The 27,899-nt window shown below is 39.7% G+C and overlaps 1 protein-coding gene across 2 annotated transcripts; it reads right to left on the minus strand.

Annotated features, from left to right (window-relative positions):
- Positions 1-2,953: 2,953 nt before the first annotated feature.
- On the minus strand, positions 2,954-27,738 carry klhl4 (kelch-like family member 4; the record flags this gene model as incomplete). 2 transcript variants are annotated; one of them, XM_080502081.1, is made up of 11 exons in its annotated part: positions 2,954-4,002; positions 4,313-4,484; positions 5,824-6,036; positions 7,082-7,244; positions 8,966-9,190; positions 9,322-9,508; positions 10,153-10,365; positions 12,938-13,134; positions 13,452-13,588; positions 15,279-15,446; positions 27,646-27,738. In XM_080502081.1, 10 exons carry the CDS (start codon positions 15,419-15,421, stop codon positions 3,943-3,945), a joined length of 1,710 nt encoding a protein of 569 aa, XP_080358207.1. In that variant the 3' UTR covers positions 2,954-3,942. The 2 variants fall into 2 exon arrangements, with proteins under 2 accessions (XP_080358207.1, XP_080358206.1); XM_080502080.1 differs by lacking the exon at positions 27,646-27,738 and adding an exon at positions 23,251-23,711.
- Between the last annotated feature and the right edge of the window lie 161 nt (positions 27,739-27,899).

Here is a 27,899-nt window from a genome sequence, read left to right on the forward strand (position 1 = left end):
ATGAGATGCCTTAACATCCAATTTCCCAACATTTCATCATCATGTCTCAATAATTATGCGGGGTTATTAGCTCAAGTATTTGTCCTTGGCATTCTTAATGCAGGCTGACATTTATTATGAACAGTAATGGTATTAGAGATTTTGATTTGCCGTTGCTTTGCTGCGGTGAGAAGCACCTCTGCAGTGCAACAGCACCCTCTCTTGATAATTTATGATATGATGACATCACCCTCCCTGAGCAGTGTGTGTGTGTGTGTGTGCTATCCAACAGTTTTTTTCTTTCTTAACAGCTATATGGCTCCGAATGGAAATATGGACATCCTCTATATCCCCTGCATGCGTGATGGCATTAGCACATATATAAATATATTTTATCATCAGTGCATGAATCAAAATTTGACACAGCAGATGTTTGTTGGGACATGTGCAACAACTACTAATATGCACAATGTATGTCTCTTGTTTTTTTTCCTCAAATGCTGAATTGATAAGTATTCTTTCCCCAATGTCTTCAGAGTCTGTCTCCCATATCCTCCTTCCTCACATCAACCACCTCCATGTCTTCCTTCACTGCATCCATGAGCCTCCCCACTCATTTTAAACAGTTATCATTTCTTCTACATACATGGCCAAACTATCTCAGCCTCACCTATTTCACAGTCCAACCTTTTTGATGAAAGTCTCTAAAGCCATACAACTACTGCCCTGCAGTCTATTGCCTTCCCAGTTATGCTGGCTGTGTTAGAGTTACTCAGAGGCAGGCGCTAGACAACTGATTGTGCTGGGAGAACACAGAAAGAAAACAAGAACAAATCAACCAAAATCACAAAATCCTCAAGATCACAGGAGACAATGATGAGACACTGGAAAATTCCAGAACCACAGACGAACCATCAACCAGAACACACAGACGTGGCCATTATATACCACAGCCACCAGGTGAAGACAATCACACACTCAGGCCCAGGTGAAACACATCAGGGCAGGGGACAATAGTCAGATACAAGGAGGCAAGGTGAAGGAGCCTGAAACAAGAGATTCTGTAAATCTAAAACCATCAAATGTCTTTAATATATCAATTTGAAGCCAAACGATTCAAAATATCAATGGTTGTTTGATTAATAAAAAAAAAAAAAAGACTTCTCATGACTTCAATTCACACATTTTTTTGAAGGAGCACATTCTTCGTTGGATTGGGTTTAATTTGATTGATGTTTAGAGAGGAGCTGTGGTGGAACATTATTCAGATTGGCATTAGTGCATTAAGTACTTTGCTAGTGGGGAAAATTCTACATTCTTGGTGGGGGAAATTAAATTTAAAAGAGGAACTGAGGATCTTTTCTCACAGTGTGATGTTGTTTAATTTCAAAGAAATGTGGGTCATATTAAATACCTGGAAGGGTTAATCAACAGGGCTCCAAAGTTAATCATGATATGATTCCTACATCAGTGTTTCTCCAATAAAACAGCTTTTGAGTCACATTAGTGCTGCACCGCCTTATTGCTAAATTATCACTTAACGTTATTGCTTCAAGGAATCCCAGCAGAACATTAGAACAGTCAAATTACCTCATCCACTGCTTTCTGAATGCTTTATTTATTTGTCCAGCTGTTTTCAGTAAAAGCATAAGGGTGTGCTTTGGCATAAACTGTTTTTCTTGTTCATGGTTTCCTCTCAAGGTGCTGACTCTCAGTATGTATCGCTATTGTTGGCAATATGTGACAAGACTGACCTGTTAAAATGTAGTGTAGTCAAACAGAAGAGAAATTTGTGATTGCAGTAATACTGGACTATTCTGCAGTGCAAGAGGATAACAGGAAGGAAATGAAGAAGAGTGCTCTCCAATTTACAAATTGCAGCAATCTTTGCACGATCAAATTGAATGAAGCTATTCTCATTATTGTTACCTATATTTGCTTCTCAAATTAACTGTACAAAGATACAATGAGATAAATTCGACGTGACGGGGCCCTCAGTAATATTGTGCTGTGAGGAGGTGAGCTTAGGTGAAAGCTATTATCCTTTTATTGATTTCCCTCATGAGATCTGACGGGAGGAGATGCAGATAAACAGAAATAGAAAGTTAGAGAGGGAGGCTAATCTTTACATCAGTTACAATGTGAAAAGTACAAAAGGGCTTTTGTTCTGATGTGTGGCCCAATATTTTGTGCATTTTGAACACCTACAGATTCTCTGATTCATATCTGTACTCATGGACCCTTGAGCCAGTATTTTCAAAGCAAAAATAACTGAAATCCTACCAAACATGTTGGGAGAAGAGGGACATTCTGGGCGGTGCAAGACGAGACAAACAAAGGCATGTGAGCGCCGTCCGTCTTCAGTCTGTGATATCAAGAAACGGGCCCACCTAATTTTACAAGACCAAAACTTGAATCAATGCTGACATCAAAGTAGCTCCCATATTGGTGTAGTCAAAGGATTTGTTATGTTTACTCAAGACAGGACAATGAGAGGAAACAAGATTTGCCCACTGAGGGGTCACAGTGCTGAATATGGACTCCAACATGCAGAGGAGAGTGAAGTTATTTTATTTATAGGTTCCCATGCGGTACAAAATTAGGATTAAAAACATCAAAAGTAACATCTGGCCCCAAAAAAGATGGTTTATTACACATAAAAATTGTTGTTACGTTTAACAAGTTAATCCTTTTTTTCTCCTTTTTTATGAGCAAAAACTACAAATGTAGAAATGTGAATCAGTGGCCTCAGTGAAATGTCGCAGTAGTCAGGTTTTGTGGTATTCCACACCTCCAAAAATATGACAGTGTCATAGTAGACCTAAATAGCTGGTTTGGGTGTGCCTGGTGCCACTAAGTATATTGTGTCTTTATGGGTAATCCAAAGCTTGAGCCATGTAAGTGAAAATTATCTACACGACTGAGAAGGCATTAAATATTCAAAAGAAAAAAGAAGAAAAAAACACTCACACAATGGAACTGTAATCTTTAGCTATCACATTGTATAAATCAAATAAAACATTCAGTCAGCAAGCATGCCCCCCCAAAAAAGCCACTGGTTCAGGCATGGGTCTATTCACACAAATGCAGGTTCAGAAGGTTCACAAAAATCTGTACAGCAAAAGTGAAATATCAATATGATATATTTTCTTAACATTCACAAAATCTGTAAACTTTTTATTTCATGTGTAACAACATATCCAACACAAGCAAATCACTTTGGTGTTCTGCAGCTACAGGCTAAAAAGAAACAAATGTTTCCGATTATTATTCAGCGATGTTTATTTCATTCATTTACTAAAATTGAGCTGGGCAAACACATTATTGAATGAGAGTTCACAGTGGTCTTTACTCCACAAAATAGTAAGAATCTGCTTGGACCACCAATTAGGAAATAATACGGGTACATAGCTACACTTTTTTTTATTTTAACAATGGTTCATAACAGCAGCTTTAAAGTGACAGATGAACCCAAAAATACGCTGTATGTGATGGCACTGATGAGAAAGGTGTGCGTATGTAAATGTAAACTGACCTGCTTGTTTACTCAAAAGCAACTTTCGCATGTTGTTCTTGTCAACATTCACAGAACTTCTCATTAAAGTCATGTACAGAAACCAGTTCAACAAAGGCTTGGTGCTTCTCGGCCAAATCTATGAAAATTCTTGATCGGTTGAGAATGTGGAGAATGTGCAGGCATTCCAGTTTCTCGGCCAGTCCTCCCCAGTGGGCAGAAGTGTCCACTAATGATAGAAACAATGGGTTATGAGCAGGGGCCCTGTCTATGCTTCCCTCTGAAAAGTCTGGAGGGTCGAGTTAAAGAGAAAATAAAAATATATATATATAAATAAATAAAAAGAAAACATGACTCTCAAAGGATGTGTCCTTGATCTGTTGTTTTGTTTGTCCACTCTTCTGTGTTGCTCTCTCATTTGTTTCCCAGGCTGTCGTGAGACAAAACGCTCAAGGCAATTTCACCACCACCACGCAGGCGCCTGCCCTGCCAATGTTGAGAGGGACCTCCTACAGGAAGACAGAGAGGTTAACATGCAGTTTCTCAGCTGAGGTCTTAAAAAAAAAAAAAGAGAAGAAATTCCATTTCACTTCATGCAGATAGGAGGGGTCACAGCAGCAAGATCAGAGTGAAAACAAAAGAAAAACAAGTTTCAATATATTTATATGCTTCATTATCCTCAATGGTACTGCTAACAAGTCTGGCGAAGGAGGAAGTGGCTCCATTATCATTCGAATTATTTTAAATGCCAAATTTGCATTCTATTATTTATCAGCTAAAGCATTCTGGAAATAGTCTGTAACTTCTGGCTGTGTTTACCTCAGTCCATTCATTGTTCTGTGCATCATAGGACTCAACAGTGTTGAGATATGACTGGCCGTCATATCCGCCCACTGCATAAAGCCTGTCGCCCAGCAGGCAAACTCCCACTGCGTCCCGGGGCACGCTGAGAGATGACACAGTGGTCCACGTGTCCGTCTTTGGGTCATACCTGCAATTGCAAAGAAATATTTCAGTGCAAGTTTTTGTACTTCGGTTGGTGTGCTGAGATTTTCTCTCCAGCAACAACAACAAAAAAAAAACGTATTACATCAGCCTGAATCTCAAGAGTAGAGCAACACCCCATCTGCGCACTAACTGGAACACCCTTATGTTCACCCTCTTTAATCACAGATGTCTGAACGGTGACTGCTGAGCTTCTCCCGCAAAGGCAGAGAAACAAATTGAAACATAACAGAAAAATGCAAAAAGCCGCTCTTGAACGGCAGCTGGCAGTCGCAGCCTCCAGAGAGAGCCGGACTCATCAGTGTAAGCAGAATTTGCATCACAAAGTTGGGTTTTTTTTCTCCCCCCCTTCATATTCACCATATTGAAACTTGGGGCACATTATGTTGGTTCGTTTGTATGAAGTCAGCCAACGAATACTGTGTGAGTAACTTTGGGAGAAATTAGTAAAGTGGTGATGGATTTAATGTGCTGAGCAATCGGCTAAGTTATATGGAGTTGGTAGATCAATAGCAGGTTTCGCAAATGGAGAAAACAGGTGATGTAACAGATTTTAGAGTGACATATACATATGCTTAGCAGTTAAACAAGATTTAAATATTGAACATATTAGCTACAGTGTCTGAAAGAGCCCATTTAGAGCCATCTGTGCATGGGTTCTGCTAATACCCTCAAAATTATTTTAACAGCATTTCATAAAATAATTTCTTGTATTTTTATTAATCACTACACTAAAAAGTGGCAAGAGTTAAAAAAAAAAAAAAAACAAGACAATAGGTAAATAATTGACAATAATGAGATCAGTTTGATTTTGGTCATGTATTAATCCAATCCACAGTTCCACATTCAGGAGGATGCTGTGGCCACCAGATGGGGCCAGATACCATGAAATAGAAACATGCAAAGATACCATGACGTCTTCAGTGGAGTATGTGGAATAATAGACGTGTCTCAAAATGCAGGAACAGGGTGGGGATACTTTTCACTCCCCTTTTTTATGTTGTTATGAGAAAGGCAACAGCCAGGCCCATCAAAAACAAACTGAACGCAACAATATGTCCATATGTAATGTGTGTGTGTGTGTGTGCGTGGGCATGTTGTCCTGTATTAATGTCCTGGTCAGGACTTCAACCTGATTGCACACAAACCCCTGATAACACACATTACTGTGGATACAAAAATAAGTATTTACATGTAAAAAAAAACACAAAAAAACCCCCACTAAATATTTTCACATGAAGATGGGTTTTAGAAAGAACTAAGTTAATGCTGAGCTTTGTGTGTTTGTGTGTTGTGTTTTCTCCAGAGACAAAGCCTTAACTGACCTCTCGACACAATCAGAGAGTCTGGAACAGTGGTTGGAGGCGGGAGCGTCATGGCCGCCCACAGCATACAGGAAGTTGTTGTACGTCGCCACACCCACCCCTCCTCGCCTCTTGGCCATGGGCGCACACATGCTCCACTTGTTGGTGTGTGGATCGAAGCACTCCATCGACCGCAGGCACGAACTGCCGTCTCGGCCGCCAACTGCAAACAGTCTGAAAAATGAAACAAAAGTGTTGTCAAGTTTGAAAGATACACCTGGAATTAGTAAGACAGTGACAAAACTGTGACACTTCTGAGTAGATACAGGGGTAAGCAGTGGATAACATTCTTCAAAGATTTTTTTTTTCTTTTTTCTTGAGAGCCATTTCTCACAGAAAGATCACATCGGTGATTTAAAGGGCTTGTAGCGCACAGGCCCAACATCAAGAAAGTAGAGGCTAGGGAAACAGCTTCCTTGTTGTCTATTTTTGACCCAGCTGCAAAAATAACTCTGCATCGACTTTGACACTGAATACTGAATGTAGCCAAGGAACAGCCTGCTCTTTTCTCCTTCGGCACACAAACATATTCAAATTATGCAGAAAGCTGGTTTTGCCTAATTTGCTTCTAAGCGGTGTTGTAAGGCATTTAATATACACTAATACATAAAGTGTTTGGCTTTTAGAAGGTCTGAATTATAGTGTATAAATTACCAGGCTAATCATAGGAGCCTGCGCAATGTGCTGCTGACTGCTACGCAGTAGTTTATCTCACGTAGAACACAAGGCCATTCCAGAATGATAATGTCAAACTAATGGTGCACTGATACTGCACTTTTCTTGGGCAAGTGCACTGAAAATTACAAAACCATGGCCATGACGTTGGTTGCTCCATTCCAAATTATACATTAGGTCAGTGCTCACCATTTCTCAAAGTCTGCTGCAGGGTTTTTGAATTATTGTGTTTATGTGGAACTTGCAAGCCAGCTCACACATTTTACAGAACGTTTAGCAAGGAATGGATGAGATGGATGATTCTATAATGAAACTGTGTAAATCAAATCCATAAAATCACAATGTTTTAAACACGTGTTCAACTGGTCTTCTTTATGTACGAATTGCATAGTCTAGTCAGCCTGTTCAGTATTTCTTGTGAGCTTACACATACATTCAAGGAAAACAACATATTCAGTGTGTATGATTGGGGTTTTTTGTGGGGTTTTTTCCCTCCAAGAGGCAGTGACTATCCAAGAAGTTCAGTGAAAACTGAATGACTCACTTTCCATTGAGTGCTGTGACTCCCATGGTGCTGCGCGGTGTCGACATGCTGGCCACGTAGTTCCACTGTCTGGCCTGCGGGTCCCAGCGTTCCACCGTGTTCAGATAGCTCCAGCCATCGTGACCTCCTACAGCATACATGGGGCCCTCCAGCACAGCAATACCTGCGCAGATGGAGTCAGGAAATACTGTTTGGAAAATGGTAGGTAAGAAACTGTGCCATTTCCTCAGCGTTGTCCCTGTAAATACTGGTGCTTCTTATAAAAGTGTTTTTATATTACAATCTGGTGGAGTAGAAACTCAAATTAGCTACCATAGACTACACTTTATTGTGAGAATAAATATGTGTGAGTCCTTCATTCATATTCTAACCTGCTTTATACAATTCAGGGTTGCAGGGTGCTGGAGCCAAGCCCAGCCGACTGTGAGCAAAGTCAGATGCCACAGGGCAAATGCAGAGAGATAACGACACACACATCTCTGCAGTCAATACCTGGCCACCATTAACCTAAAACATATGGTTGGAAACCAGAGAAAAGACTCATACTGTGTCTGAACTAACCACTGCACCATATGACCATATTGATAATTCAATTAAACTTGCTTGCTTTCTGAAAGTGTTATAATAAAGCATACAGTTCAAAGGAAATGTAAGTGTCATGTTTGTGCAGGGTCCATCTGAATAACAGCTAATAAATCAAACTTTCTTTTGTTTTGCTCTTGGATTGAACTGAAACATATTGTGATTATATAACTGCACCAAGTGAGTCATGCAGATTACTAAATGTTGGGGAAAATAAACCAACAACCCAAAAAACAGGAAAACTGTAAAACTACACTATTATTCTCATTCCCAAGTCACAAAGGAAAGTGGTTTTCACCAGCGACAATGAAAAGGATGTTTCAGACAATGGAATTTTATATCATAACGCTTCCTTTCTTTGGTGAGAGGGCACACCCACATTCAGACAAGCTACAATGACTAAAAAGAAACACTGTCAGACAAAACAATTCCTTCAAGTAAAGCTCTATTTTATTACAGACTGGCTTTGGAATAAAAAAATGAAGAAAAAAAGAACTTGTGTCTTTTTTTGTCTTTACCCATAATGCACTCAGCGGGAAAAAGTCATGCTGGGAAGTAAGCTGGAATGTATTCAGACGTAAAATATTTAGATGATAAGCAAAGCAACAAGAGATATTTGCTACAGAAAAGATAAAAGACAACACAGGTAATCTGGACAGTGTGATCTCCTGCGCATGCTGATACCTCCGACCACACCGGGTGAGCGAGTTGAATGCTTTGACAAGATCTCCCAGTTCTGTTACCCAGACCCATTTCAACTGTGAATCAAAACGCCTCTGATATGGGATTTATTGAGCAGGGAAGAGTAACGAAGAGCAGGACAAGCGCAGCTTGCCAAGCTTTGATAGTGGAATTGGAAAATATCAAAGGTCTACACGGAAGAATTATGTGACACCCCCCCCCCCCTCCATTTTCCCCCCAGCAAGTTGTGACCCCTTCTTAGCAAGTATCCTGCACTTTGTGGCATTTCGTAACATTACATTTACCAACTGCAATAAAAAATTAATAAATAAATGAATAAATTCGTAAAAGGAATGTCTCAATTTGTAAAATTCTTAGAATATATACCAAACCACAACACCTGAAATGTAATTTCTTATAAGTGCATAAAAATCATTTAAAATTTCATTTTGGGGGATTTGTAGTTAGTATTGTATGTATAAATTACGATTATTATTATTATTATTATTATTATTATTATTATTATTATTATTATTATTATTATTATTATTATTATTATTATTATTATTATTATTATTATTATTATTATTATTATTATTATTATGCCAGTTGAGCACTCACCCAGTCCATGTCTGTGAGTTGACATTGGCGGCATGGTGGACCACACTTTGTTGATGGGGTTATAGCACTCAACCATGTTGGACGTCTTAAGTCCATCTCTCCCTCCAACCACATATAGCTTATTGTCGATGACGGCCACACCAAACTGCAGACGGCGTCCATTCATGATTCCAACCTGTACCCATGTGTTGGTCCGCAGGTCATATTTCTCTATGGTGGTAGAGCCTAAAATCCAAAACACAGCAAGCACTTCATTTTAGTTGTGTATGTCATTAAAAATGTCTTCCAATAACAGGATTTAAGTATTGTAAATATTGCCCATGCAGCTTTGTTTTGATACCATGGACGAGCAGTACCTTTGGTAGCATCCATCCCTCCGACGGCGTAAAGTGCACCTACAGTCGACTTCCTTGGTTTTGTTCTTGGACTCTGAAACATGGGCCGCCGCTCAGGCAGGAGATGGTACTTCATGGCCTCCATTAGCAGCTTTTGGCATTCCAGATCATCTGAGAACATCTTATTGTTTTCCAGATCTGCGAGGAGCTGCGTTTACAAGACATCACATCAAAGTTGCATGATAAAGACTTTATTACAAAGTCAAAAAATACAAGAAGAGAGCAAAATGCTGTCCAGTTATACAAGTCAGATGTCACACAGACAACGGAACGGCACAGCCGACAACAGGAAAATGCTTGCATTTATCTGTTATTAAAGAAATATGCACATCAAGGGCTGCATGAGAACCTTTGCAAAACTAATTCTGAAAATAATCACTGTGGTAAAGGAGGTTTCAGGTTGTACGTTTTCAGATTAGACACATTTTAAGCCATTTATTGTTATTTTTTTTAGACAGAAAATACACATTTTTGCATTATAACAGTTCTGTTAAGTTATAATGCTATCATGTTATTGATTCAAACAAGTTAAGATCACCTTGGGTTGGATGTGGCCCCTGATCAAGAGAGATTTTGACACCTCTGATTCAGACAGTATCTACTGCCGTCTTTCAGAAGTTACTTCATAAGAAAAGACACAGTCGTGTACTTGGATCTCAATACCAGCAGGTTACAGAGGAGAAGATCAAGACTCACTGCTCCCACTGACAGACAGGAGACTTGAGTTCACACATACACACCACTGCATAGCACACTTTCTACCCACATCAAATGTCTTCTCAGCTGTCTTACCTGTGGAGGAAGAAGAGGCAAGCGGATGTAAGCAAGCAGCACCCCGAGGTCCTGTTGTCGGTGCTGGACATCATATCTCACCCACATCATCAAAGCCTGGAAGATAGTTTCTTCATCAGGGACGTTGATGTCATCACTGGAGAGCAGCTTAACAATCTCAGCCGTAGGCAGCAGCAGGAACTCCTGGTTCTGGATGACCTCCAGGAAGTGTTCCTGGAACGCAGAGGATACACGGAGGAGACAGATAATCATCAGCTATTAGCCAAGGTGTTTGCTCAGTGCACCGTGCGTGCGTGTGTGTGTGCATGCATGCGCGCATCAGTTTGTCAGTTTCAGCCGATTGCACTTGTTATTTGTGGGCACGGAAAGGCTCAAATCACAATATTTTCCATGCGTTAAAGGGTTATAATTTAGTTTTACAATGTAGTTGAGGTTAAGCCCAGTGTGTGGGTGAGGCATTATGATTGAAACAAGGTGACGGGCAATGCATTATGTTGGTGAATTAGGCTTTATGGGTATGTGTGTTGTTTGTGCACGCAGGTGTGTGGTTGTTTCTATACCTACAGGAACTGAGTAGCACAAGGACAGAACGGTGAAGAAAAAAGATTTCAGAGATAAAGAGTACCAATTTGGAGGTTCCTATCTACCATAACTGATAACAACAGAGTTATATTCTCTCTTTCTCATCAAGTTGGGAATAACAGATGAAACTGTCATCTGTTTCACTTAGCTCATCAAATACAATTATCCACATGACAACAGAAAACAACTCAATCTGGCATCAAACCTTTCCAGAGGTCTTTTCATAAGCTCGCTCGGCATTTTTGTTGCTGATCATACGCAATTCCATTAAGCCTTTTTAAGACTTTTTGATGAGCTACAATAAGGCTTTCCAAGCCTCCATTACAAACACGTTGACGCAGTGTCCGGCTCCAAGTTTGGTGAAAGCAGTTTTCCCATCGCCTCCTTAAAGATTAATCTTCCATTTATTGGCCAGAGGCCCAGGCTATATCACAGCACTGCATGGCTAACTCTTCAAGGTCTTTGTCTCTGGGCAGTTTCATTAGAGATGATATATAAAACTCTCCCTCTGTTCTATGCATCTATGGTGTGTCCAACATTAAAATGCACAAGGAACAAGGGAGCAATGCTTGGCCACAATCCTGCCATGTTTTCCCTTTGAACAAAAAAACAAAAAACAAAACTGAGCACTAATAATTAAGCTGCCACACTAACACACTAACTCTGACAATTGAAGTGCTCACTGTAGAATGAAAGCACCAGAATTACACAAAACAAGCACGCTATTGATCATCAACTTGCAACAAATTACAGTGTCTTGGTCGAATCTATTATGAAAGTGGGTTTTAAGAGCTTAACACAGACAGCCTTAATGAAATGAGGGACAGCTATTGATTTCTGGTGTTAAAGCTCAGGGGGAGATACCATCCAACTTGTTGACGTTACTTAAGACCAATTATTTGTAATTACAAGCTCTGATCCACTGACAAGAAAATTGAAAGCTAGACCAAGTTTGTTTTATAACAATTTAAAAGACGCTGACAAACTCATTGGAAAGTAAACGGCTTGGAAAACAAGAACAGCGGGAGAAGACAGTAATTGATTTAACTAATGTAAAAGTGTTAATTGTGTAATTCCAGCCTTTTGGGGGTGGGGGGGATATTGATGCCTAATTGAAGCCAGGGTCTGAGAATTACCTTCAGCGAACTTTTTGATTACTATCTAATTTGAGAGACGAGGATAAACAAACCGTAATAGATTCTTATTTTCTATGATTTGGATTAATTTACAGAATCAAAATTCCCAAGTGTTACTTCGGATTTGTAAAGAATCTTCTCAAACTACAAAACTTTACATTTGTTTGGACAGCAGCAAACAGACAACTCTTTTCAAAAAGGTGAGACGTTGAAAGCAGATCTTGCGTGCCATGTTCAACTGAGAAACACACAAGCTTATGATTGTTCCACTCAGAGCATAAAGGATGGTCTTCCAGGAAGCCCACAGCTCTCTCTGTTCATTACTGAAGCGATTAGACAGGAAGCTGGCCCTCTTGTGCAGTTTGATGATTAGATTAACCTCCTGGTCTTGGACGGGGGTTGTGTAAACAGGGTGAGCAGATGTCCTTTAGGAGATAACGCCTGCCGCATGCTGTCGCTTCTGCATGACCAGCAAGAAATTATCTGATGAATACGTGGATGAAGCAAATATCCCCTGCGGACCAATGCAGAGGCTGCACGTCTAGAAGTGCACTAATCAGTGTGCTATCTGTTACTGAAATCACATAACCAATTTACTGAACCTGATTGCGGGAAAAAACTATTGAATTTCAATCAAAATATCCTCAAGACCATTTTTTTTTTCTGTTGAAAATTGAATATGATATATAATAAGATATAAATGAGATGGCAGCATATTGCTTCTCCACAGTTTGACTATTCTTAAAACAAAGAACAATCACATATAGCTTATAACATACACGCCCAGCCACTACATTATATATTGTGTATATCAACTGAAATTATGAAACAATTGTCATTCAGTTTTTATCATTGTAGATCAAAGTACATCAGATATGTTGCATCTTATATTATGTGGAGCATAGCTACTTTGATCTCCACTGATGTGGCTCCCTTCCATGTGATCATATGCACCTAATTAAAAATAGAACTCTCCAGATATTGTTAGTGAAAATAGCACAATCCGTTATTATAAACTAAATGATCAGAAATGTGTGAAGGTGGCCAGGCTCTGTTCATAATCCTACCATGGTGTAGTTGTGAGCCACATTGAGCAGGTCCACGCAGCCCTGGGCATCAGCAAAGGAGCGTATTCCCAGGCAATTGGAGGGATGAAGCTGCTTCATCAGGAAGTTACAGCAAACCTGGATGACTTGTGAAAGCTGGAGAAGGCAAGCTGCCGCTAATAAACTCTCAATGGTCTCCTCTTTCAACTCAAGGACACCTGCAATGTCAGGACAAGGAGAAACACATCCTTTATGTCAAGGCTTAACTCAGCAGCATTCACCAAAACAGCAACGGTGGATGTGTTACTATAAAATCTTAATTGAGTAAGTGACAGAAAATGAACAAATACACAAATATTAATATACTGGCATATTCCTCAGAGAGGCTTTGATTCTTATAACATAAAGGATTTGTTATATCTGAGAGCTTCCCAGTCGGTCAGCCCAACCCTATTGATCCATTTTAATTATCTTGGTTTGTTAGAAGTCACATCACTCCTTGCAAGAGCCAGTGAATGTGTTTATGAGCACTCACCCGTGTAAGCAAAATGAACCAGGGATCTGAGGGCGTCTGGATCCACTCCCTCCATCTTGATCTCCTCTTGCTTTGCCTCTCTCACATCGCTGGTGAACATAGCAGCAAAGTAGTCTGACACAGCACTCAGGACCAGTCTGCCGCAGAGGAAAAGCACAATGAATTCATTTTACACACGTCTTTGCGTCTCTGAGGGAGATACAACTCAGGCTGATGAATTCAAGAGCGTGTTTCATGTCTTTCATTGTAGGCAGGGTGCAATTCGCCGGGAGGAATAGGAAGGATCTGCCCTCTTTGGTTGATGCCTCTCCTCTTCTGCTGCATTTATTATTTTTCATCTCAGTAGGGAGAGAATCTGTCTGCCGCTTGATATGATTAAAGTCACTTCACCTGCAAACTGGACATAACATAATAATTGTCTTTTAAAATCCAAGTAAGCAGAGCAGTAACCTGCCAAGTGTTGAGAGTGAATCTCACAGTTGTGAGTTCACAGCAACACATATAATCTCCTGCTAATTAGCTAAATTTGGTTGATTCCTAAAGTGGTTTACATCAAAGGTTTTGTTTTGAATGGCGGTTGAGACCTTAAGCAGTAAAAAGCACCTTGGAAGTCAGGTGGGTATCTGCAACTGCCATACTTGTTACACTTCATTATAGCAGGGTTTTCTTCATCGTTGTGATTTTATTTACAATATATAAGACCCACAAACATGTTTTTCGATCAAATAGATTTTCATACTCTCATACATATATTTCTGTCTCTTCATGAGCCCGCATACTAAAAAAACCAAACTAAAATCCTTGGAAATATTAACCCTCTGGTTTCTTTGCAAATTGCAAATTCATATCAAAAGGCATGTGTTCATATTGTATGACATGTTGAAAGCATATTAACTGTTGCAATACAGGTCCTAACAGTAATATTACGAAGCTATAGGCACTTGCAGCCATGCGCATGAATATTGTATGAGTTCATATTTTCGTTCTATGATAAATTATTTTATCGCAGATTCTTCATGTAGCTAATAGCTGAAATGGTCAGGCTTCTAATTATGTTCACTCATTTGTCAAGTTCATGTAACAAAACGCTGACTTCATACAGGAAAAGAGCTCTCATATGACATTGTGGGGAAATGACTGAATAAATCAGTCGACACTCATTATTCCACAGGCTTGTGGTTTTGAATATCTATCATCATATTTGTTATTATGTCTCGTCTTTTATGCCTGAGCCCTGTTTTACATGGTTTTATCCTCGGAGAATATAATAAAGACAAGGCCACACTGAGAAACAGGCTTTCAATGTGCTGTTCTTCCAAGGTTACCAGGATACTTCTTGTCTGTCTCTGAGGGGTATTGTGTCAGTCTGTTTGTGATGAAATATACCAGCAGACATACAAACAGATGCACTGAGTGAACACAACAGCTCGCACCATGGAGACTATGTCATGTTCTGTTCAGTTTCAGCCATTCACATAACAACTCGATGCCCAAATATTTACATCACTAAGCATTGGATTGCTGTGTGCGTCCATGTATCAAATGTAATTTGCCTAACACGATGGGCAGAGATGTAATTAGATCTCAGCAGACAGGATATTTAGAAGCAAACCAGTGAACATCAGGTTTACCCACAGTTCCTGTCAACCGTTACCTGAAAATCAAAAGAAACTTTGCTTTGAATGTTCAAAGGTTGTCCAGTTAAAGCGCGAGTGACTGCATCACTGACCTAATGAAGTGCATCAAGAGCATTTTCTTCATCTGCAATGTGAAGCAGATGCAGGTGTGATTAACCAAATTAAAGTCAACCAGAGTACAGAAACCAACCTGTGAGCCGGAATCTTGTGATCGCCGACTATCAAGAGGACGTCACACAGCTGCTTGTGCTGGAGGTAGGTCTCCATTTTACGAAACGTCTGTTCTGCATGGTTTGTGGCCTGGAAGAACTCGTCAGAGGAATTGGTGGTCATTCTCGAAAATGTGCTGAGAACCAACCTGTAGATGACAAAAGTCACATGCAAACATATATGTATATTCAAAACAGTGACTGCACTTTTGGTGCTTTTTATTGTACATCATAAAATCACATTTTATGTTAAAATGTTAAACATTTTGAAAACTTTGTTTCAAGCTATTTTTCTCAGACATTTTGTATTACACTGCAAAATAGTAAGCAAACTCAGACTGCCATTTATCCTTCATTTTTGAGTAGAAACATGACACGGAAGGGATGGCCACTTCAAATGACCTCCTAATTATTACAAACATGTGTCTCCTTGTCTTTTTGTTTCCCAGATGTCATTGCAGGGACAGAGGTATCCAGGAGTTTACAAGCAGCAACTTCACAGACAAAGAGAACATGAGCCTCGAGAGGTGAAGCTAACGAGGAAATTTCAATTTGATGGGACAATTTAATTGAACAAAACAATTATCATTACTCACTGTTTACTCTTCCTGACTAAGTATGATGCCAGAAAGAAATGAAATGGCTGTACACAGCAAGATAAGCCACATATTATTGAAGACACAAAGGAGCTTATTTGGACACATGGCACTCCTGAAGCATCTTTTCCCCGTGGTACCTCTGCATCTTTCTTTTCACTCTAAGCTGAAATTAAAACTGTTACGGACTAAACTCCGTTCATAAGTGGATAACTGAGCTCTGCCGTCCGGTGGGATGAGAGAGCCCCGTAATCTATGCAACAGCTTTCCAGACAGAGTGTGTTTGTGTGTGCCTTTTTGTCTGGTCCTATGTGCATTTGCATATCTGTATGTGCATGTCTGCCCCCCCCAAAAGAAAAAACAGGGACTTAACAAGTGAACCAGCCTGTTCCACACAGCCTTATGGAGCGACTGAATCTCCATCCCTACAGGCTGCGAGATTACATGCTGTTTTACAGACATCCAAGTAATCCTTCACACTCATGGCAAATAATGCAGCCCAGTTACTTTGGTGTCCTTCACAGAGAAAGTCCACTCATTGACATTTAGGGTTGTTTGTTATGCTACATAAACACCCAAGCCGTCTCTGCGAAGGAATTTACCGTCATTTCATGGTCCTTCTGCTGTGTAAATACCGATAGGGCTCAAGAAAGAAAAATGTATTTTTTATTGCTATTTAAACCAAGTTTTATGTCGCCGACCCATATGATGATATGACAGCTGCATAAACTAGTCAAGTTACAGATTTGTCAATACAGATGAATTGAAAAATTCTGTAATGCTTGGCAGCACAATATATTGGCACATGGTAAGATTGATGTTGCAGGAGAGATGGAAGGGATGGTGGCCAATATTGATGTTCTGATTATCACACAATTACAAAGTTTTGTAGCAGACTATAAGTTTCTCCTGTTTGATTGGAAAAAGCAACAAAAAATTTTCTGGTGGGAATTGGCTCGCTCTGGTCTGGTGTCCTATACAGGTAGTGTAATCTTTATTGGGAGACTTTATGCTAAATGCAAGTGTAATTTATTGCCCTGTCATGATATTCCCCACTGACTCTGGAGTCTCGAAGAGGAACACCAAACAAGACTGAATAAGCAATTGCGCCATAAAACTGAGATGCATTGCCTTTGTATTGGCTCCAAGGCATGCTGTAAGGATTTTTCATGCCTACCAATCTCTCCGACACTAATTGCTTGGGTATCACATTCTGGGGAGCAGTAAATTTGCTCTGAGGTGTATGTTTCGCTTTCAGTGGTGTGTTGGCTCGTCAAAGGTGTAGCCCAATTTTATTGAGGCACTAAAACCCAGAACACCAAAGAAACTGCTGGAGGGACAAAGCTGCTCATTGCATATCAGTAAGCAATTCTTGGATGGTCACAAAGTCTGAAAGGGCACATAGATTTTTTTTTTTTCTGTGCAAACTAAAATAAAATCTCAATGTCCCTGCTTGCATTTTCAGATGTGAGAAGGCAAACTTAACAAAATAGCAACCTATGAACCGAAATAGAACAGAAAGCTCGGCTTTATTTACCATCACACCTTATCCGACAGCCGATTTGCTTCAGTGTGCACATATCACATGACGTCTTGTCTTTGGCTCTTCACACCCTGTCACCGCTATCACACCACAATGTGACTAATTGCGCCTGAGACACTGTAAAAACACTGCATATTCTAAAACTTATGCTATGCAGGTAAAGCACAGGCTCTGCAGTCTTTTCCCTTTTGTCAAAGCCATGAGCCTGTTTGTAGGTGGTGATACGGCAAAGAAAACAATCTATTTTTTGCCCACAAAGCCCTGACAAATATAGTTCTGATGTAGAGAAAATACGCTCAGAAACACAAATACAATTTAAAAATATGTTTAACAAAAGAATTGCTTAGAAAGCCGAGTTGTGCTTTCTGCAGCCCAAAGCTGAAAAGGTTATAAGTCAGACATGTTGCCGAAAATCTCACAAGTGTCCTACAAGAGGGAAAGTCCGCCTGCCTGTGCCAAATGGGATATACATCTTCAGTATGAATTAGAACAGCCGTTCTCCTCAGAACCCTGCTGAGTCGCTCGGGTTGGGTTGAGAATACGACATTTACAAAGCCTTCTGCAGCATCGACATGATCTATATATTCCATGAGATGTTTATGCCTCTGTACAATGACAAAAAGCTGCCACTTGGCTTTGTGTTGAATGAAATATGCACACTGACGTCAAGTGAAATGATTACAGAAAAGAAAAACACATTTCTACTTCACATTTACTACAACGTGCAACACTAATATTATAATACCATTAGTATATTGGACATACTTGCTTAGTATCATAAATGAAAGTCTGTGCACAAATATCATGTCTCCTAAAATATATTTCACATATTATTAAATGTGGTTATTTTTGGTTTGGTTTCACTGCCACAGCTGTGAACAGGAAAAAAAAGGAAAAACATGGCCTAAGTTTTATGTGGTGGTCCTGTCAGCTCAGCACACTGCTGCTTGTGAAAATGCCAATAGAAAACACATCCAAATAGTGACATGTGCAGCAAATATAGAACGTGGTAAAGGTTAGAGTAAGTAGCAAGGGAATACTTTATGTCGATGAGTGTCCTCACAAAGACAGAGAGACACACCGGAGTGTGTGCTGGAGGTTGGGGGCGTCCTGTAAGTGAAAAATGTGCAGATCTTAGCAGAAAGCTCCTCAGTGCTTTGCTGAGGGAAGGTTAACTTAGCATAGTGTATGAGACTGTCATTGTTGGATTGTCTGTAATTTATTTATAGCTGATGTTAGTGGGTAAACAGATTAATTATCAGCATTGGAAGTTAAACATGATCAACCTATTAGATATCCATGTAGTTGTTTGGGTTCTTTTTGTCCATGATGTCTGTTTATGTTAATTTAATGATTAAACTAATGCAGTCTCAAGTTTCGAGGATTCATCAATGTATTTAGTAAACAAAAACAAACCTATACAGTCTAATACCTTGCTGCAGCTGATTGATATTTTGTCTCTGCGGTCACAGTTTCAATTTAATCACAGATGCCCATTTCTTCTGGTAGTATTTCAATGCAAATAGCTTAGTATGAGTGCCTCAGGTTAGTGTTGAACTAAGTCATGGCTCCTACTAATACTCCCCATGTAATATTTATTAAAAAAAACTGTGTCAGGCACTATTTTCTTTGAATTTGGTCCATTAGGGAGACGTAATGATCCTTCCTATTGCAGACGCTGTCCAGCATATAATGTTTCCCATCATCCATGTTTAATACTATGTACAAAAGCTGAGAAGATTTTTCTCCTCATGACTCTGACTTCATCATGACTATTAACCTCTGCTTTCCTGTGGCATTTTGCTGGTTAGCAAGACTTATTTTAACCGCAACACACTCAAATGACTATTTACAGTAAAAAATTTAAAAAAAGAATCCCAACCCACAGGATGTCATTTTGTGATTACAACAGCTACACTGTGCAGCAGGATTTACGAATCCACTGGTGTCACACGTAGACCTTATAAGCCTTGTGGTGTTATGAGGCATTCAACAAATATCTGAATTACTGCTGTTGACAGGGGGAGAGGTGGTGGTATTTCTTTTCCAAGGCAGCAGAGAGGGAATTGAGATATCATTCAAACTAACAGCCCGCTGACTCAAGCCTCTGTTAGTGTTTATGTGGTAGAGGTCAGGGTTTCCATTCCACTCAGGTTAACTTCTGTCATATATTCTCTGTCAACGATGGGGAGAGGTTATTTGGATCAGAGACATGAGGACAGAACAAATATACCATACACAGTATAGATATGTAGGGGTATGAAGAGCAAGGGAGGAAAACAACAAATGTATTAAAGCCCTGCTTACTTCATTGCATTTGGTTTAACAACTCTGTGGATGTGTAGCAGCCACTTAGATGAGAAAGGTTAAGCAAATTGTTGCGAGATCCCATAGAAGGAGAATAATTACAATGAAACGGATCACAGAATGACTGTGCCTCTGACTTTTTGTGTTATCTTCAGCACACAAGCTGGTGGCTAAAATGATGGGCAAGGCTAATCTACGTACAAAGGTAAAGGTGAGATTCATTCGCCCTGTGGTGCAGTATAAAAATAATGTGAAAATAGTTCTTCTTTCTCTTAGAATAAATCATTGATCCCAACATCGTTGTACTTTTACACTAGATTTTAACTGGCAGTCAAATACAATTTCTAGTGTAAAAGTAAGCTTTAATGATTAAAGGATAGAGACAAATCTAGGCATATGGATTAACGTCTGTAATGTAGATGTGTCAGAATTTTGCCGGGAGGTGCTTCAGGTACAGTACATCCTTTTTCAGTTACCAGCCTGCAAACAGATATGGGTTGTTTTTTTCAAGAGCAACCCTTTTTTTCCAACTGTAAATATTGAAAATTAATTCAAAATCATAATGGCTTCCAATGGGCTACTAATGAGCCACAATGTTATGTTTTGAAACATACGTTTCTGGGATGGTGCTGAATTGTCATGTTGCAGTGGTTCACATGGTCAAGGTTCAAATCCGGGTCGGGCCAGTCAGTCTTTCTGTTTGGAGTTTGCTAGTTCTCCCTCTACATTCATGGGTTTTCTTAGGATACCCTGGTTTGCTCCCCAAAACATGCATTGGAAGTTAATGTGTGCTTTTAAATTGCTTACACGAGTGAATGTGACTGTGTATGATCAGCTTCTTAGTGTTTGCTCTGTAAAGGACTGGCAATTTGTACAGACAGTATCCATAGCTGGGATCGACTCCAGCACACCGGCTGGAGTCTGTCCACGTGGCGTTTGCAGGTTCTTCCTATGCCTTCCTATCCCTTTCTGTATGTGAATTTTCATCAAGAACATTTGCTTCTTTTTGTTTGGACTGCTGGTTGTAAATTGCCTCCAGGTCTAAATGTACGTATGTGTTTCATTGTGTACCCGGCTTTTTAACCAATATCAGTTGTGGTGTGCACCACTCTTTGTGACTCTAATATGAATAAAAACTGGTGTAGAATGGGGATGGATGAATAGATCACATACATTTCTTATTTATGGTCCCTGACTGAGAAAAAAAAAAAGTGGATTGCGCTGTCCCCACAATCTTTACTGCAGTAACAGTAAAGCCACATTGAATTAGCTTTTTCTCACTGGCTTTGCCAGCTAATTCAGTTTGACAGCAATCCGAAACATTATTAACCAGCTTGACAAACCAAATCAATGAAAAATGGAAGAAACTGATGAAAAGGATTTCTTCTCGACAGTCTATAAATGAAACTAATCATTGAGTGGCATGCACGACAACATGATTGGCACATATTTTTCAACAACAGAGGAACGGCTAAAACTTTTTGTGTTTTTCACAGCCGGCCAAACTCATTTCCAGATTCAGCCTGAGGAATTTTGACAAATTATAAGGATTTATAATGCGAGACGTAATAGGGCCACCCAGCTGGTGGAGTAAATGAATGTGCATATCTCAGTGACATCCACACATCTGCTGAGCCGCAGATGAACATGTGAGCCTTGATGTGCAACACACTCACGTGGTCTAATTCGCCATGCTCCCTTGTACACCTAGGGTGGCAAAAATACAGATTTCCGGATTTAGCTTGTTACACAGTTGCTGAGCTGGTGGATATTTATGCACGAAAAAAGCATATATTCTACGATTTCAATCAATGTTCTTGTGTGTGGACTTGAATCTTAAATATTTTCAGTTGAGGTGTGAAGAAAAAAAATTACTTGTGATTAAATTCATAAATGAACAGCATCATAGTGATATGATGTGAGATATTGCATGATCCACAAGAGCAGAGCCATTTCAATATTTCAGTATCATTGTCAAAATGTGATGGCTGTGCTGTATTTTACATGGCCGGCATGAACTCAAGGTCCCTGAGAGCGAGAGACTTACACATTTTTACTGTGAGGCACATCTTTTATGCATGCACTTTTCACACACAGGGACTCCAAAACATGAGCATCTGCCAATTATGCCAACACGAAGAGCACAACGTCGAGTCAATTCCAAAAGTGTATCTTAACTCAGAATAATTCATGTCCTGTTCGTGGAACCCAACCATCCATTGCCTGTGGCAGCAGTTCTATCCACATTGGCACATTTTGGGCTGTAAGGTAGAAACTCTGCCCTCAGAATTACCCATTTAATCACAGCGAGCACAATATCGGAAAAAAAAACAAAGATAGTGGTTTTCTTTTCATTGTTCATTTCATCACCAGGTGCATGTCACAGAGCACGCAGGAGTCAGCGAAGCTTAAGGGCCAATCACCTTCAGAGTGTCACAGACAAGATAAAAGGAGACTTTGTCTTTTCATCTCTCGATGTGAGGTTCTTTTAGTGTTCTGCAGGACAATACACATACACACTCTCATACAGACTTGTGGATACACATGCACACTTCTCCAACCTGTTTACTTCCTGTTAGAAAATGTAGGATCACAATGAAGACAGGGGGTCAGGGATAGACATAACATGGAAATGCAGGGGTTAAAATTCATTGCTGAAGAATTCATTAGTAAGAATTTGACATGGTATGGGGGGGGGGGGGGGGGGGGGGGGTTCGTCAAAACTAAATCAAATATCCTCTGCCAGCAAGCAGCTTTTAGCTCATAAAGTGGATGTAGTAGTGGTTAGCTGTCTAGATAATTCATGTGATTGCACTGCTTTCTCTTTTTATAGGTCCACTATGTGTTGCATGTTGTAATAGCTCTTTGCTGCCATCCACTTTGAACTCATAAAATGCATCAGTATGTTATGCTAAAAACTAATATTCAGGAATATGGTAACTGTGAATGTACTCTTGACCACAGAAGAAGCAGAAAAAGCCTTAGCTTTCAGTTTGTTGAATAATTAAAAGGGTTGGGTTTTTTTTGGGAGGGGGGTGTTTATATTATTTGTTGGTCTAAGCGACTGTGCTTATGACTGTCAACAGACAGTCATAGTATGCTCTGCCCATAGAAGCAACTTACAAGCCTGAATCATATGAGGAACAGTAATTTAAATGTAACTTCATTAAAGGACCTAAACAAGAAATATATGACAGCAATTATGTAACTTGGAAAAGTATCAGATTCATACCGAAAACATAGTTGGTCTTGGAAATGATAGACAGTAATCATGCCACTGAAACTGTCATTCATAATTTCTTCTCACCACAACAAAACATTGGTATTCCTTAATCATAGAGACTGTCTCGGGTATCAGACGTTTCCCTTTTTATTTTGCTATATTTTCTCTGCAAAACAGTGAACGATTTAAGTATTTTCCTTTGCACTGTGCTAGTTGAACCCCCGTTGCTAATGGGGAAGCAACAGTTTCTTAATCTTTCTTAAAGCGCCTTTTGACAATCGTACCTCTCTCTGGCCTCCACATCTACAGGTTCCTCTTTGCTGTTCTTCATATCTTCTTGACCATTCTTTGGCTCCTCCTTTCTTATGTTGCTGGGGGAAGAACTGTTCTTCGAAGAATCCTCGTTGACCTGGAGACCTTGGATGGTGTTCTGCTGGTGATGCCATGACTGTTGACCTGCTCTGACATAGACAGGTGTGGGCCCCGGCGTTGGTGTCAGGATGCTGTGCACCGGGCTGTTTGTCTTCCGCAGCCCTCCAACACCTCGTTCCCGCGAGTGACTTTTCAGCCGTCCCTGGACAGGTGTTCCTCTGTGGTCCAGGCCATCCTGTTGGATGTAGCCTCCCACGCCGCCAACGCTGCCGCCTCCACCACCGGCAGAACCTTGGGATGAATGACTAAACCAGCGCCAACGAAGTCTGAGGATCTGTTTCACGTCAAATTCCTTCTTCCCCGACACGGACATCCTCCTCTGGGTTTGGAGACGAAGGCAATGGTACGCTGAGTCCCCAAAAACATGGAGAGCAGAGGAGAGGAGAGCCTTGGTTTCAGTCCTTCCAGACGACAATGTACCTCTTCTCTTCCGTTATTGTCTCACTCCTATCATGACCACCCCCTCCTTCTATGATACTCCGTTGTTCTTTTAGTGAAGATGGAAAGCAGTCCTCTGCAGCTTTTGTTCCTGTGCCTTAGACTACTACCCTCCCTCCAACTCTCCCTCTGTCTTCCTCTCTCTCTCTCTCTCTTTTCCTTTTCCTCCTGTGCTGCTGCTGTTTCTGTTTGCTGCTGCTGCTGCTGTGCCGCTGGAGCTGAGTTAATGCACATGCATGATCCACCCTCCCTCCTTTTTTCCTCCTCTGTTTCGCTTTCCCTCTCTCACTCTCTCACTCTGCTCGTCTCCCCTGACACACACACACACACACACACACACACACACACACACACACACACACACACACACACACACACACACACACACACACACACACAAGGAGTTACAGTACTAAAATGAGAAAATCTCCCAAGCCTCCATAGACCCGTCTCTACTGCTGTTCTGTGTGTGTGTGTGTGTGTGTGTGTGTGTGTGTGTGTGTGTGTGTGTGTGTGTGTGTGTGTGTGTGTGTGTGTGTGTGTGTGTGTGTGTGTGTGTGTGTGTGTGTGTGTGTGTGTGTGTGTGTGTGTGTGTGTGTGTGATAACGGGGCTGCTTGCTCTTGCAGCGAGGGGGAGGTGGGGTATCAGGGAACCAGGATGATGAGGTCACACCTTAACAAAGTAAATCAGAGCTTGCCAAAGGAGGGGCAGAGAAAGACTAACAACTGTGTCATAGGATCGTGGGGGAAACACATGCATCTATAATTACAAAAGCAAGGATAGATTAGTATTTATGACAGAAAGATGCAACATACGTCAATTCATAAATGCATGAATACATTTCACAACAATACACATCAGTGCAGTCTGCTATTCGATATCAAACAGAATCTCAGGGGAGAATGTCTCAATGTAGGTAGCCATGCAGAAAAAAATATTCTGCTTCAGTCACTACCTTGAAAGCCCCCTGTGATAACATGAGGGAAAAAAAATACTGATGAACCTTCAAGGTCAGTAAGCTGCCTTTACCACTGTCAGTGCATCAGAGAACAAACAAAAAATAAGAAAATCCTTGTTAGGCATAAACTAAAATGAGAAAAACAATAACATTCCTTGACAAAGGACCTCGTGCAAGTTCCCGGTAATCAGGTCATTTAGAGGCATTCTATCAAATGACAGCATCACCCTCAGATAAAAACAGTTGTATGGGGGTTTTCTGCAAATGCTTCCATCAACATTATATTGTCTTGGTCTTGTTACTGTTTTGTCAGGATCACATTGAGGAAACTGAGCCAGTACTACTTGACTATTCATAGAATCACACACGGAAAATTTAGGGTTCATGTCTTTAAACTTAAAGTCTGGTAAAATGAGCCATTTTGTTTTGTTTTATTTATATATATATATATATATATATATATATATATATATATATATATATATATATATATATATATATATATATATATATATATATATATATATATATATATAAATTGTATTCCTGTGAAACGTTCAAAAGACTGTGCTGTTGTTGTGAACCTAATTTCCACATTCATGACAGAGTTGAGAGAAATACTCAAACCGATCTCATCCGCCTACACCACCTCCCACTCTACGTTTGGACTTAACCAGCACCTGACCCATTGTGTTCATGTAATGATGGTATTACATTTACTCAACCTCCAAAAACGAAAACTTACATATATTTTGTCCGCCAAGCCATTGCTTCCCCTTCTGTAATTACAAATTAAATTTGGCAATGAAAATTCTCTCCCCACCAAAAACAATGTAATGATTGTAACCATTACAGAAACATAAATTTTTCAACAGAAGTAGGATCAAAAACTACATATAAAGTGTTCACATTTATGCATTATTCAACTTCGTATCCATGGTCGGATGTGCAGGAGGTTAAAAGGCTGCATGAGGAGTATGGGTAATCTTTGGCATATATCCTTGTGTTTATGCTAATCATATAACAGCGACGAATGAGCTTTTAACATCATCAAGAGGCAAAAACACTGAATTATTCAAAAGTGAATTCTTTCCATTGGAAACTATTGTATATCTTTTGGTGTTATTGCAAGTCCAAAAGGACTCACATATAGCAGCTGAGCGTCCAGAACATTAGTTCCATTTCACAAGGTTTGTCATGAAAGGTGCTAAAAGAAGCTGCCTTGTTTTTGGTATTTTTGTAGAACATCACCTTTTGGCATTGACTGTTTCACAGCAGAGGCTATATAATCTTGGGGTGTACGAAATTATGGATTATAAGCTGAAAGTATACATCACAAACCTTATAGTATAGTGCACGCTGAGGGACGGAGCAGTTTCATTAATGTTAAACCTTAGGATTTATTCTTCAATCGCAACATTTCGAACCTTAGTCAATCGTTCAACTACTAGATATACTCAAGAGAAAGTATGAAATTATAGTATTTATTATTGTTGTTGTTGTTGTTGTTGTTGTTGTTGTTGTTGTTGTTGTTGTTGTTGTTGTTGTTGTTGTTGTTATATATAATTTATTACATACACATTTTACAATCCTGGCCAATAGAGTTCAGTGTTGTAAGTAGCTTGTTAAGCTCAATTTTAAGTCCTTTAAAAGCTTTCATTATGCAAATAATTTTTTTCTTTATTTTATTGTTATATTGATGCACCGTACCCACAGAATATTAGTCCAAGAAATTAATAATAGTAACAGTGATTCTCAAACCTATTTCTTTAAAAATCTGGGCGTAGCATCAAGTAAAAGCCTGCAAATGTAAGATGTGATCTAATGTACAGTGAAAAGCCATCACACTGTGAATGTATTATATTTCCATAGAAGTCAAGGACACCATCTGGCTGCACTCCAGACAACACATGAGATGTCAGGTGTCGGACTGGTATAGTAAATCACGTTATTATACAGCATCTGCCTCCTCAGTGGATGTATGTACGTGCTTATAGTCTGATAATCTTTGAGTATGCAGGACAGGTGGATGAGCCTGATCTGCAGTTGTAATCAAGCTCAACAATTTACCTTGCTTAAAATGTCTTCTGTAGGCTTTTTAAATCAATAAAGTAACAAAGTAAAACCAAATCAATCTACCAAACACATGCCATATTACAGAGATGATAGCTTTGTCTGCTAATTAATAAAAAGAATATTGCTCAGAGGTTTTTGTTTCTATGCTTCACTTGCAGATTTACACTATGAGTCTTTCCTTAAGTGTGACTTACATAAAACATGAATGAGATGCCCTTGTACATACAGATGAATGATTCCAGTATGAATGCTAACTCTTGGAAAGATGAAAGGAATGTGCAACATGTCAAAATCTGTATTTGGTTCAGCACAAGCGTGTAAATCAGTGAAGAAAATTCAACAGAAGCCTAACTTCACATGCAAATGCTTATCAGCTCTAAGCTACTCTCAATTAATGCATTAATCAGCAATGATTTCAAATTTCAGTTATATACTTACATAAAGTACGGCCATTAAATGGATGGTTCATTCATTGGTTTCATGCTTTCTAAACTGCTGTGAAATTGCGATGCAGCAATCCACGCTGTGTCGAGGTAGGAAGAAGGAAGCGGATGAAAATTTATGAGATAATTCTGTTTTATCTTGCTGATCTACAGCGTACAAGGTTAGTATACATTCTGAATCAATAGTGATTATGATATTGGAACCATCCGAACATACCCAAGGTTATATCAAAGTCAGATTTGAGAGATCTATTTGTAAAGTCTTTGTAAAATAAATGCTGATCAAAACATTGGTGCACAAATGTATTATAGATATAGAATTGGTTCTCACCTGAAGAAGTGATTTTAATTCTCCTCTGCAACAAAACAGATTCAGATCTTCCAAACTGAAAGGCCAACAGAGACGATCTACATGATTGTTCCAACTCTTTCTTCTGTGACTCTTTTACTCCAGAAATGTTTTCTTCCATGGAAAGGAAAGGGGCACTTTCCTCTTTTGAAGGAAACTCCCCGATAATTTCCTTCCTTTGCTCCGATGCAACAATCGCATTCAAGCAACCAGGAACTCTGGATTCACATCCTGTG

Source organism: Blennius ocellaris, assembly GCF_963422515.1.
Source record: "Blennius ocellaris genome assembly, chromosome: 9".
NCBI classification, from domain to species: Eukaryota; Metazoa; Chordata; class Actinopteri; order Blenniiformes; family Blenniidae; genus Blennius; species Blennius ocellaris.